General features: G+C 42.7%; 1 protein-coding gene across 2 annotated transcripts in view; it reads left to right on the top strand.

The window, feature by feature from the left end:
• The window catches only part of AGBL1 (AGBL carboxypeptidase 1), a 1210518-nt gene that overhangs the window by 303733 nt on the left and 894480 nt on the right, over nucleotides 1-12305 (top strand). For both annotated transcript variants that reach the window (XM_063925754.1, XM_063925755.1), the window contains one exon: nucleotides 8082-8653. In XM_063925754.1, coding sequence (XP_063781824.1) covers nucleotides 8082-8653 — 572 coding nt within the window. The remainder of the gene's footprint in view (nucleotides 1-8081; nucleotides 8654-12305) is intronic.

Consider the following 12305-nt stretch of genomic DNA (forward strand, 5'->3'; position numbering starts at 1 on the left):
TGTCTACTGTACCGTACTGCTATATATTATATACTGGTGGTCAGCAAAATTCTGCACTGTCCTCCTACTATATACTGCGCACAACTAAAATGCAGCACAGGTATGGATGGATAGTATACTTGACGACACAGAGGTAGAGCAATGGACTACTGTACCGTACTGCTATAGATATACTGGTGGTCAGCAAAATTCTGCACTGTCCTCCTACTATATACTGTGCACAACTAAAATGCAGCACAGGTATGGATGCATAGTATACTTGACGACACAGAGGTAGAGCAGTGGACTACTGTACTATACTGCTATATATATACTGGTGGTCAGCAAAATTCTGCACTGTCCTCCTACTATATACTGCGCACAGCTAAAATGCAGCACAGGTATGGATGCATAGTATACTTGACGACACAGAGGTAGAGCAGTGGACTACTGTACCGTACTGCTATATATATACTGGTGGTCAGCAAAATCTGCACTGTCCTCCAACTATATACTGCGCACAACTAAAATGCAGCACAGGTATGGATGCATAGTATACTTGACGACACGGAGGTAGAGCAGTGGACTACTGTACCGTACTGCTATCTATATACTGGTGGTCAGCAAAATTCTGCACTGTCCTCCTACTATATACTACACACAACTGCACACAACTAAAATGCAGCACAGGTAGACACAGAGGTAGAGCAATGGACTACTGTACCGTACTGCTATATATATACTGGTGGTCACAGCAAAATTCTGCACTGTCCTCCTACTATATATACTGCGCACAGCTAAAATGCAGCACAGGTATGGATGCATAGTATACTTGACGACACATAGGTAGAGCAGTGGACTACTGTACCGTACTGCTATATATGTACTGGTGGTCAGCAAAATTCTGCACTGTCCTCCTACTATATACTGCACACAACTAAAATGCAGCACAGGTATGGATGCATAGTATACTTGACGACACAGAGGTAGAGCAATGGACTACTGTACCGTACTGCTATATATATACTGGTGGTCACAGCAAAATTCTGCACTGTCCTCCTACTATATACTACAATGCAGCACAGATATGGAGCGTTTTTCAGGCAGAGAACGTAAATATTTTCAGCACACTGAGCACAGATATTTACAAGCACACTGAGCACAGATATTTGCAGCACACTGAGCACAGATATTTGGAGCACACTGAACACAGAAACTGAGGGAAAGCAGCCACGTCCTCTCGCTATCATCTCCAAAGCGCGAGTGAAAATGGCGGCGACGCGCGGCTCCTTATATAGAATACGAATCTCGCAAGAATCCGACAGTGGGATGATGACATTCGGGCGCGCTCGGGTTAACCGTGCAAGGCGGGAAGATCCGAGGCTGCCTCGGAACCGTGTAAAATGGGTGAAGTTCGGGGGGGGGGGTTCGGATCACAAGGAACTGAACCAGCTCATCTCTATCCGTCATATGTGTGTCCGATCTATTGGGGGTCGTTTCTCATACTTGTGTCCGCATGTGCAACAACTGAGATGCCCACGTTACTCCCATAACACATTGGCTAAGCCACCTCCCTGTCACTGCACAGGTACACTTGTCACTTTTCCAAGACATTTATAATACAGTGCGTCTCAATCGCAACATCCACTTTGTGTGTGCACTAGGATTTCACAAACGCATGTGTGCAGTATTATTATTACAATTTATTTATAAGGCGCCACAAGTGTTTTGCAGCGCCGAACATGCTGCACACATTAGAACAGTGATGGCTAACCTTGACACTCCAGCTGTTGTTGAACTACACATCCCAGCATGCCCTGCATCAGTTTTAGCATGGCCAAATAGCAAAACTGTAGCAGGGCATGCTGGGATGTGTAGTTCAACAACAGCTGGCGTGTCAAGGTTAGCCATCACTGCATTAGAACAACACAGGGTACACAGAACTTAACATCACAGAAAACTAAAAACAGAGCACAGGTAACAATTAGCACCACAGTTCTCAGTACACAATACAGCTGAGATGTTAGGAAGCAAAGGAGTAATCAGCATACTACAGTCACGAGCAGGAGGAAATGCAGGTATAGACAGTCACTGAGTAGGAGAGAGCTGTAACTGAAGTGCATGATAAGAGAGCTGTGAGAACAGGAGGAAAGAGGGCCCTGCTGTATGGAGCTTACAATCTAGGGGGAGAGGGAGACAGACTGTAACAAAACATCTCTTAACTACATGAACATTGGTATTGCATGCATCTCTGAATCAGGCTCTAAGAGGCAAATGCACATATCCTTAACGATTAAAGTACTGTAGGACAGTATTACACATTGGGCCTCATTCATAGAAGGACTGTATTTGCATGGTTGCCGCACCTTTGGATGCATAAGCAATATTAAAATATGCTAATGCTGCTGAAGGGTCCTGAGGACAAAAGGTGCCCTTTGCCAGCTTTTCAGATCCGAGTGCTGCGTCTGAATATGCAGCATCAGATCACATTCGCAAACATCGGTCATGGCACTGGTCATCTGAGTGATCCTAATGTTACTCAGAATGGCCGCCTCAGCTCCGTAGCTGAGGCCAGTAAATCTGCGTCGCAAGACACAAACACTGGTTTGACCACTCCCGGAAAATGGGGGCAACAAACCCCTGATTTTAGGGAAACATGGCCGTCACCATTACCAGCCCTAAATCAATCGCAGCCTGTCAATCAAGTTATGGCTTAAGGGGCACTTCATCCAATGACACAGGACCCAATCTGCACATGCGAAGAACAGGTCCTTTGATTGCACAGTATAGTAAAGATTGGAAATGTACGTAAACCATCGGTCTGCGTACATCTTTGAATCATGCCCATTGTCCTGTGCATCTCGAAGTGGTGCAAAGTAAAATGTGGGATATTGGGGGTGACATATGCCCAGCTACAGTACAGATGTGTCCTCATACATCATTGCAGCAGTTGTGCCAAACAGCCCCTCCGCAGCACGCCAGGTCCCTTGAGTCAGGCGTCTTTTTTTGACAAAAAATAATCTTGTTTGTAATGCGATGCGACTAGGATGCGCCAGTAGACTGCTGATTAATTTGATATGCAACATTTGTACAGTATATCTGTATGCAACATTAGGGTTTATTTACTAAAGGTCGATTTTCATTGATTTACAGCAAACTCAAATCGATGGAAATCGATCTAAGTCAATATTATGTTTATTATGATTTTTGGTATACATTTTTAAATGTTATTAAATGTGTGTTTTAGCCCTGGAAGTACAACATCGAATTAAGGGCCTAATTCAGACGGAACGCTGCAGCATTCGTAGTCTGAAGCCCTGTGCTGGGTGCACATGCGCAGCAGTCGTACTGCACATACGCAAACATGTGATGCGAAGGCATCTCACTGGTGCGATCGACTTCTGCCTGATTGAGGCGGCCAGGCAGAGGCGGTTACGGGATGTGTCGGCAACGTTGGCGGGGCGTGTCGGTGGCATCGGGGGGGGGGCACGGTCTGGACAATGCAGGCGTGTCCAGACCATTTGCAGGATGGGCCGTGGCAGCTGCGTGACGTCACACGCAGCCGCTGTGACCGAAAACATGGTGGGTAGCTAGGCTATGTAGGCAGGGAGCTACTCACCAGGAGCGAAAGCATCTCTGCTATGCGATGCTTTCGCACCTCTGCTGGAGGCTGGTAGGGCTTGGTATGCGGGGTGGACTAGCCCTGTGCTGGGCGTCCCCCTGTATGTCAGAGATTAGGATCGTAGATGTGCGGTTTTTTTGCACATCTACGATCAGCTCTGAATTAGGCCCTAAGATTGATTATAAAAAAAATCATTGAAAATTGACAATTAGTAAATATACCCGAGTCTCTGAATCTGTATTTGAAGTGCTGCTTTGTAGCAACCGTGACTTTTTCCTTGTAAATTTCAATTGTGCTTTATGTACAGACTCAGATGTGCACATGTGACATATCAAATTAATCAGCACAGTCTGCTGGTGCATCCAAAACACATTGCGCAGCGACTAAATTGTATTGTTTTAGCAAAAAGACTCTAGCAGAGTTGCACGGGACCTGGCTGTTCAGTGTTGCGAGGCATGTCACGCTACGTGTCGTATTGATGCTAGATGACACATCTGTAGCTCATTTGGCATGATGGCTACAGTAAATATTGTTGTTATTCTGTACAGGGTGTTAAAGATCATCTTTAGGCTTTCCCAATCTGTCTGTCTTTTTGTATGTACTCAAAAAGCATAATTACTACACTTTGGGGGTAATTCCAAGTTGATCGTAGCAGGAAATTTTTTAGCAGTTGGGCAAAACCATGTGCACTGCAGGGGAGGCAGATATAACATGTGCAGAGAGAGATAGATTTGGGTGTGGTGAGTTAAATCTGCAATCTAAATTGCAGTGTAAAAGTAAAGCAGCCAGTATTTACCCTGCACAGAAACAAAATAACCCACCCAAATCTAACTCTCTCTGCAAATGTTATATCTGCTCCCCTGCAGTGCACATGGGCCCTCATTCCGAGTTGATCGGTCGCAATGCGAATTTAGCAGAGTTACACACGCTAAGCCGCCGCCTACTGGGAGTGTATCTTAGCTTCTTAAAAGTGCGACCGAAGTAATCGCAAAATTGCGATCACAAACCTCGTAGCAGTTTTGGAGTAGCTTCAGACTTACTCTGCCTGTGCGATCAGTTCAGTGCTTGTCGTTCCTGGTTGACGTCACAAACACACCCAGCGTTCGCCCAGGCACTCCCACCGTTTCTCCGGCCACTCCTGCGTTTTTTCCGGAAACTGTAGCGTTTTCAGCCACACGCCCCTGAAACGCCGTGTTTCCGCCCAGTAACACCCATTTCCTGTCAATCACATTACGATCGCCGGAGCGATGAAAAAGCCGTGAGTAAAATTACTTTCTACATAGCAAAGTTACTTGGCGCAGTCGCAGTGCGAACATTGCGCATGCGTACTAAGCGGATTTTCATTGCGATGCGATGAAAAATACCGAGCGAACAACTCGGAATGAGGGCCATGTGGTTTTGCCCAACTGCTAAAAAATGTCCTGCTACGATCAACTTGGAATTACCCCCTTTGTTCTGCATTGTGTTTCATAATTAACTGCAGAATTTAATAGCTGTGCCCCACACTTCCTTAGATATTATGGGGGGTATTCAATTCTTGTCGGAAACTGCCATCTTGTCAAAAAGATGGCAGTTTCCGACAGGTTTAGGTCGGAAGGGGTTCCGACCTATTCAATGCCGGTTGTTTTTTTCCGACAAGACTTGCTGTAAAACACGTGGATTGTCTAAATCCACATGTTCTGTCGGAAGCGCAGCCAAACCCGACAGGTTTTAGCCCTGTTTCCGACAATGTCAATCCGACTTAAAAAAAATAGTTCAATATTGGGGAGGGTTTGTTTCTGCGCACTGCGTCTCTCTTTATTCCGATAAGGTGCTGTACTTTTATAGGTGACCAACCTATTAGAACAATTGTAGTGGGGAATTAAAGCACTGCGCTCAATCCTGAACTTGGTGTTAATGAGTGTGTTAATTTTACTCTATATGTGTACTGACAGTATATGGTACATGTTGGTGAAATTGATAATTTCAATAAATAAGATAGGGTGCCAGCTAATGAACAGATGTGTGATTGGAAATATACACTCGTTCAAATGAAATCAAAACTATGTTTTTAATAATAAAGAAAAGGTTACATCGGATAACATTTCTTACGGTCTGAATATTTGCGTAGTGCACTCACTAATGAAGCGAGGTCTCCAGTGGTTCGCCTCGGTACAGGCGCCCCAGTGAAGCCCGGTGGGTTCGGGGGAGAAACGCCGTCAAGGGCCAGGGAGATTGCAGTCAGTGCTCCTCCGAGCTGTTGTCTGCAAAATCCCCACCGCACACGGAGACTCACCTACAGTCGCTTCCCGCTGTCCGCCATGGCTCTGCTCCAGCTCTCGGTCTCTCTCCCGGCGTCTACCTGGTTGCTTGGTAACGCCTGCTTGCTTCCGTATCATCGGGTCTCCCCGCACTCTCTCTTTCTTTAGCGTCTTGCTGTACTCGTATTGTGGAGGTTTAAAGGGATATAGGTCTGTGGCTCTGGAGAGGAGGTTTATTTATGCATTAACTGAAGGACATTGTGCACATTTTTTTTCGTAATAACAAATTTTTTCCTTTTTTTTCTCTTTCTCTTCTTTTCACTTTTTTTGATTTTTGCATTTTTGATTTTTTTCTTTACTAAGTATATGGACTTTATTTGCCAGTTTCATTAGTTAGTGCACTACGCAAATATTCAGACCATAAGAAATTTTATCCAATGTAACCTTTTCTTTATTATTAAAAACCTAGTTTTGATTTCATTTGAATGAGTGTATATTTCCAATCACACATCTGTTCATTAGCTGGCACCCTATCTTATTTATTGAAATTATCAATTTCACCAACAGGTACCATATACTGTCAGTACACATATAGGGGGTCATTCCGAGTTGATCGCTCGCTAGCAGATTTTAGCAGCATTGCACACGCTAGGCCGCCGCCCTCTGGGAGTGTATCTTAGTTTAGCAGAATAGCGAACGAAAGATTAGCAGAATTGCGAAAATAAAATTCTTAGCAGTTTCTGAGTAGCTCCAGACCTACTCACAGATTGCGATCAGCTCAGGCCATTCTGTTCCTGGTTTGATGTCACAAACACGCCCTGCGTTCGGCCAGCCACTCCCCCGTTTCTCCAGACACTCCCGCGTTTTTTCTTGGCACACCTGCGTTTTTCCGCACACTCCCAGAAAACGGCCAGTTTCCGCCCAGAAACACCCACTTCCTGTCAATCACACTCCGATCACTTCAACAATGAAAATTCTTCGTTTGGACGTGAGTAAATCTACTAAGTTTTGTGTTAAAATACTTAGCGCATGCGCACTGCGTACCATGCGCATGCGCATTTTAGCCTTAATCGCTCCATTGCGAAAATCGGCAACGAGCGATCAACTCGGAATGACCCCCATAGAGTAAAATGAACACACTCATTAACACCAAGTTCAGGATTGAGCGCAGTGCTTTAATTCCCCACTACAATTAAAAAAAAATAGTTCCTACTCTCTTCTGTCAGTCAACAGGAACCCGGGGAAAAATTCCTTCAAGTTCACTCACCAGCTTTTCCCTGCATCTGCTTTCCCCGCTTTTCTTACTGCCATTTTGTACCCTCTGTACTGCAATGAAAACATTTGCATGGATCTGTCCACTTGGATTCATATTTATTCTGCTCTACTATGCTGCTAGTCCTGTTCTGTATCTCCTTCAGTCGCTCATTAAAAAGACCTGCATGGGTATGATGTATGGCAGTGCATCCTTAATTTAAAATATGTTTTTCTTAGTAGATTATTCTTGTGGCATTGAATAATGTGCTTGTACAAATCATTTATTATTGTGATCTTTACCTTTCACAATGCTTGTTCTGAAATATTCCTACCTTCTCTCAGACTAGTAGAGCAAACCTAAATTATGAGGCAACGCACGGTACATCATCCTTACAGCCCTAGTCAGAACTCCAAAAGACATTGTTTATATCAGCATGTATACTGTAGGGCTAAAGTTTATTTTTTTCCTTCGATTTTTTTGTTTGCCTCATAAATTAATATGATTGTGATAAATATTATATGTACTCATCTTTGCTGTTTTGATTGATGAAATGTAGGATGGATTCTTCTGTCAGCTGTTCATTGATGTATGTTCATGTCTATTGATTTCCCTGTCTATTTGGTTCATTAATTATCCTATATCTTTTAACCAAACCATTTATCTACCAACCTCTTCATCTCTAGAAAATAATATATACTAGATTTCCCTTTCAGATCTGTTCTGATTTTACTTTTGCCCCTTGTGTACGGTTTTTGTGTTTTTGCAACTTTATCAACAAAATTTGTTTACAGAGCCAAATCAATACATGTTAGACTATCATGATGGATGGCTGCAGACAAGGGATATACATATGGTGTTTGTATGTTCTGGCATAGTTTGTCTTATAAATCTTTAGTTAAAGAAATAAAAGCCTGCTGTAAATGATATGCTTTTAGTAGGTCATTAAGCAAATTTCCTACAATTTCACTTTGTTGACTTCTTAAAGGACAAGGAATCTGAGATGGACGAAGTACTGAATGCTACAGACAATATATCCAGCACTTGCACTTATAACATTCCGTCCAGTGAGAGAATTACTGAAGATTACTGTGGAACAATGGACCAATGTACATCTGCAGACACCTTCTTCCCTGTAACTCATTTGGAACACAATAAAATAAACAGCAATTCCAGCAGAACTAACTACTCGGGTGAAGCATCTTTGAACAAACAAGATCAAATGATCGAAGAAATGAACCATCTCAAAAAGCTGTCGACATCATGCTCCGCCAGCGTGGTCCATGGAGAACGTAGCTTCATTCCAAGTAGATGTGTCCAGTCTGTCAAGCTGAAACAAAGGGACAGTGTTGATGAATCTGAAAGTCACAAGGTCGTTACCCAACTTTTGGAACAACACAAAGGAAATATACCTTTTCATGATCCTCATATTTACATGGCTATAGCAGGAAAAACCAAATCTGTTCCAGATTTTAGAGTTTTGGCATTTCCAGACTTTTGGGGTCACTGCTCACCCTCATTCTCCCAAAAGCTCGAGGAAAAGAAATTTGGATCACAGAGGTGATTCCATTTTACCTCCATTCATTGATTGTTTCTTATTTTAGCCTGGTATTCCTCTTAGGATCTAACATTTATCAAACTGTCTTAGCTTTAGTTAAGAGGCCTTAGTAGCTTTTAATTAACATTTATATAGAGAGGCGACAAGACACTATTTCTTAGTATTGCCATTTAAATAGAGGATAGTATTTGAATAGGTCGCTAAAACAAATTTTAATTTTCTGAAACATTTTCATTTGTTTGAGGAACGAGGAATCCTTGTAGCAGAGGACATGTATTGATAGTTCTGAAAACATTTTTTTTAATGTATATTATTGTCTTCGTGATACCTGTTTTATTTTAATATTTACTGGGCTAAGTTACAAATGTAAAGCTTCTGTGCCACACACAAAGTGGATGCATTTGTAATTTCTTGCAGCAAGTGTGCGTCTATGCCAAAGCCTGAGTCAACTATCTGCATCTTTGCAGTTCTTCAGGGCTAATCAGATTAGGACAGGTATTAGTCGGAACTACAGTATACCTGCAGTGTAACTGAATGGCAGTTGGGTGCTCACACATACCATATGTTTGCCGTGAGTGTGCAGAATTGCAGCAGAGGTAAGTGTACACAAATATCTGGCAATACCAGGTGGCACCCAAGATAGGGTTGGTGCAAGTCTGTGTTGGCAGCTGCTCCAACAAGTGGACTGGGCTCTGAATCAGGCCCTTTTTGTCTAAGTAAAAAATATATATAAAATAAAATCTGTAGAATAGTTGATGCGAGAGAAGTTATGTTCTTCAACACTTAAAAAAATGTAAATTAATTACCAATGGTACTACAGTACATTGGGCCTAATTCAGACCTGATCGTAGCCGTGCAAAATTTTGCACGGCTACGATCAGCCACCCTGACATGTGGGGGGACGCCCAACACAGGGCTAGTCCGCCCCGCATGTCTGGTCCTCCCCCCGCCACACAGGTACAATAGCATCGCATTGTGGCGATGCTTTTGTACCTGAAGAGTAGCTCCCTATGAGCGCAGCTCCTGCGCGCTGGCAGGGAGCTACCCGTCGCAATCCAGGTTGCAGCGGCAGCATGTGATGTCACGTAGCCACCGCGGCCCGCCACCCACATGGTCCTGGCATGCCTGCGTTGCCCAGGCCGAGCCCCCAAAACTGCGGCCCAACACTGCCAGCCCGCCCGCTTCCACCCAGTGACTACCTCTGCCTGTCAATCAGGCAGAGGTGATCACTGGGCTGAGATGCCGATTTCATCTCTGGCATGCGCCGGTGCCTACGCATGTGCAGTTCAGACCTGATCGCCCGCTGTACGAAAACGCACAGCAGAGATAAGGTCTGAATTAGGCCCATTGATAGTGCTCTAAATGACAGGCAGCAAGCAACAAGTTTTTGCTTGATTGTTACTCTCAGGTAATGGAAAGTGCTGTATGGCACAGCTGTCTAAAAGGATGATGTGGTATTTTACTTTCTTTTTTTTTACTTAGTTTATGAGCATATAGGCTGATATTAATGCCCTTATAAAACCAATCTGGTTTTGTCTTTTTATTGATTGCTACTATAAAACATTGGGCAGACTCGCACGGAACCCGCTGATGCCTGCAGTTCACAGGCTATTACCTTTACTCTTACTGTATATGGCCAACCATCCAGCTAGCTGGCTGGTTGGAATTAAAATCTGGTATTGTATGGAAACAAATGACTATCGACCATTTGTTCCCAAACACTGGAAAACTGAAGAAAATGATCATTTAGAAAAATGTGTGAAATGATTTTATTTAACCAATTTGTCAGAACGACAATTTTTGTTAGTGTTTCGGTGTTTGGGAGCAAATGGTCATTTGCTCACATATATTTCCAGATTTTTGTTCCAATCAGCCAACTATTTGGATGGTTTGACAAATAATCTTAAGGTGTATGGCCAGCTAAAGAATCAGAACCAGAATCAGTTTATTGCCAAGTATATCATTACAAAATACACAATACACAAGAAATTGGTTTCCGATAGCTACAGCTACCTTACAGCATATGATATACAGCAAAAAACATAGCGGAAGAAGATCGTGAGACGTATGAAGACATCACTGAAGAGCATATGAGTAACAATGCAAGATAGGGTAAGGCAGTAGTTAAAAGGAGGACAATAATATAATTTATCTGAGAGTGGACAAACCTTTTTAGATTATATAAAATTTTATAGATTGCAACAAATTGCTACTATTGATGTTCAGCAAAAGAATACTCCTTAAGTTATAATAGTTTTGCTAATAAAGAATGTCAAGTACACCAGTAACTAAACAATTTTTAAATATTCTTACGTATATTTATTTGCTAATGTTTTTATGAGGATACTTAAAGGGATATTCAATGAGGTAAAGTCCACATAAAAATGACATGGTTCGCGTGTGGGAAAAACCCATTAATTCCACGGTTTACGCAGAATCAGTGGGTTTACGTGCCTGAATCCTGATTTTTAGGTGCTGGAAAAAGGCTATTTCATTGAATAGCATTTTCACACTCTGCAGGGATTTTAGCTGCCAATTAGCTGCTGGGTAAACCCTGCAGCTAATTGAACACCCCCCTTAATGGTTTATCAACTAGTGATAATCCCTTTCTCCGCTTTCTCCTCTTGAGCAAGTTGAAAACTGCAGATAAATCACTGATTTGTCATACAGCTCCTCTATTTTCCCGTTGTGCTGCAGTCAACATAGCCTGCTATGAGGACAGCTAAGATCTTTAATTTATAAAACTATGATAAATTTTGCATATTTTGAGATAAAAACATAACACCATCTCAGAACAGCGTTACAGGTACATAAATGCTGACCAGCATTCAATCCTTTCTTTAGTTATGTACTACTATGGGTCCACGTTTATCTTGGCTTCTCTGCTGCGCCTAGGCACACCATGGTTTATTAACATAGGGGGTAATTCCAAGTTGATCGCAGCAGGAAATTTTTTTGCAGTTGGGCAAAACCATGTGCACTGCAGGGGAGGCAGATATAACATTTGCAGAGAGAGTTAGATTTGGGTGGGTTATTTTGTTTCTGTGCAGGGTAAACACTGGCTGCTTTATTTTTACACTGCAAATTAGATTGCAGATTGAACACACCACACCCAAATCTAACTCTTTCTGCACATGTTATATCTGCCTCCCCTGCAGTGCACATGGTTTTGCCCAATTGCTAACATAATTCCTGCTGCGATCAACTTGGAATTACCCCCATAAACCCTTCATCTATTGTTCTCAGCTGCAATACAATACAGAGAACAATACTAGAGATGAGCGCCTGAAATTTTTCGGGTTTTGTGTTTTGGTTTTGGGTTCGGTTCCGCGGCCGTGTTTTGGGTTCGAACGCGTTTTGGCAAAACCTCACCGAATTATTTTTGTCGGATTCGGGTGTGTTTTGGATTCGGGTGTTTTTTTCCAAAAACACTAAAAAACAGCTTAAATCATAGAATTTGGGGGTCATTTTGATCCCAAAGTATTATTAACCTCAAAAACCATAATTTACACTCATTTTCAGTCTATTCTGAATACCTCACACCTCACAATATTATTTTTAGTCCTAAAATTTGCACCGAGGTCGCTGTGTGAGTAAGATAAGCGACCCTAGTGGCCGACACAAACACCGGGCCCATCTAGGAGTGGCACTGCA

This window comes from Pseudophryne corroboree, chromosome 6 (genome assembly GCF_028390025.1).
Source record: "Pseudophryne corroboree isolate aPseCor3 chromosome 6, aPseCor3.hap2, whole genome shotgun sequence".
Classification (NCBI taxonomy): Eukaryota; Metazoa; Chordata; class Amphibia; order Anura; family Myobatrachidae; genus Pseudophryne; species Pseudophryne corroboree.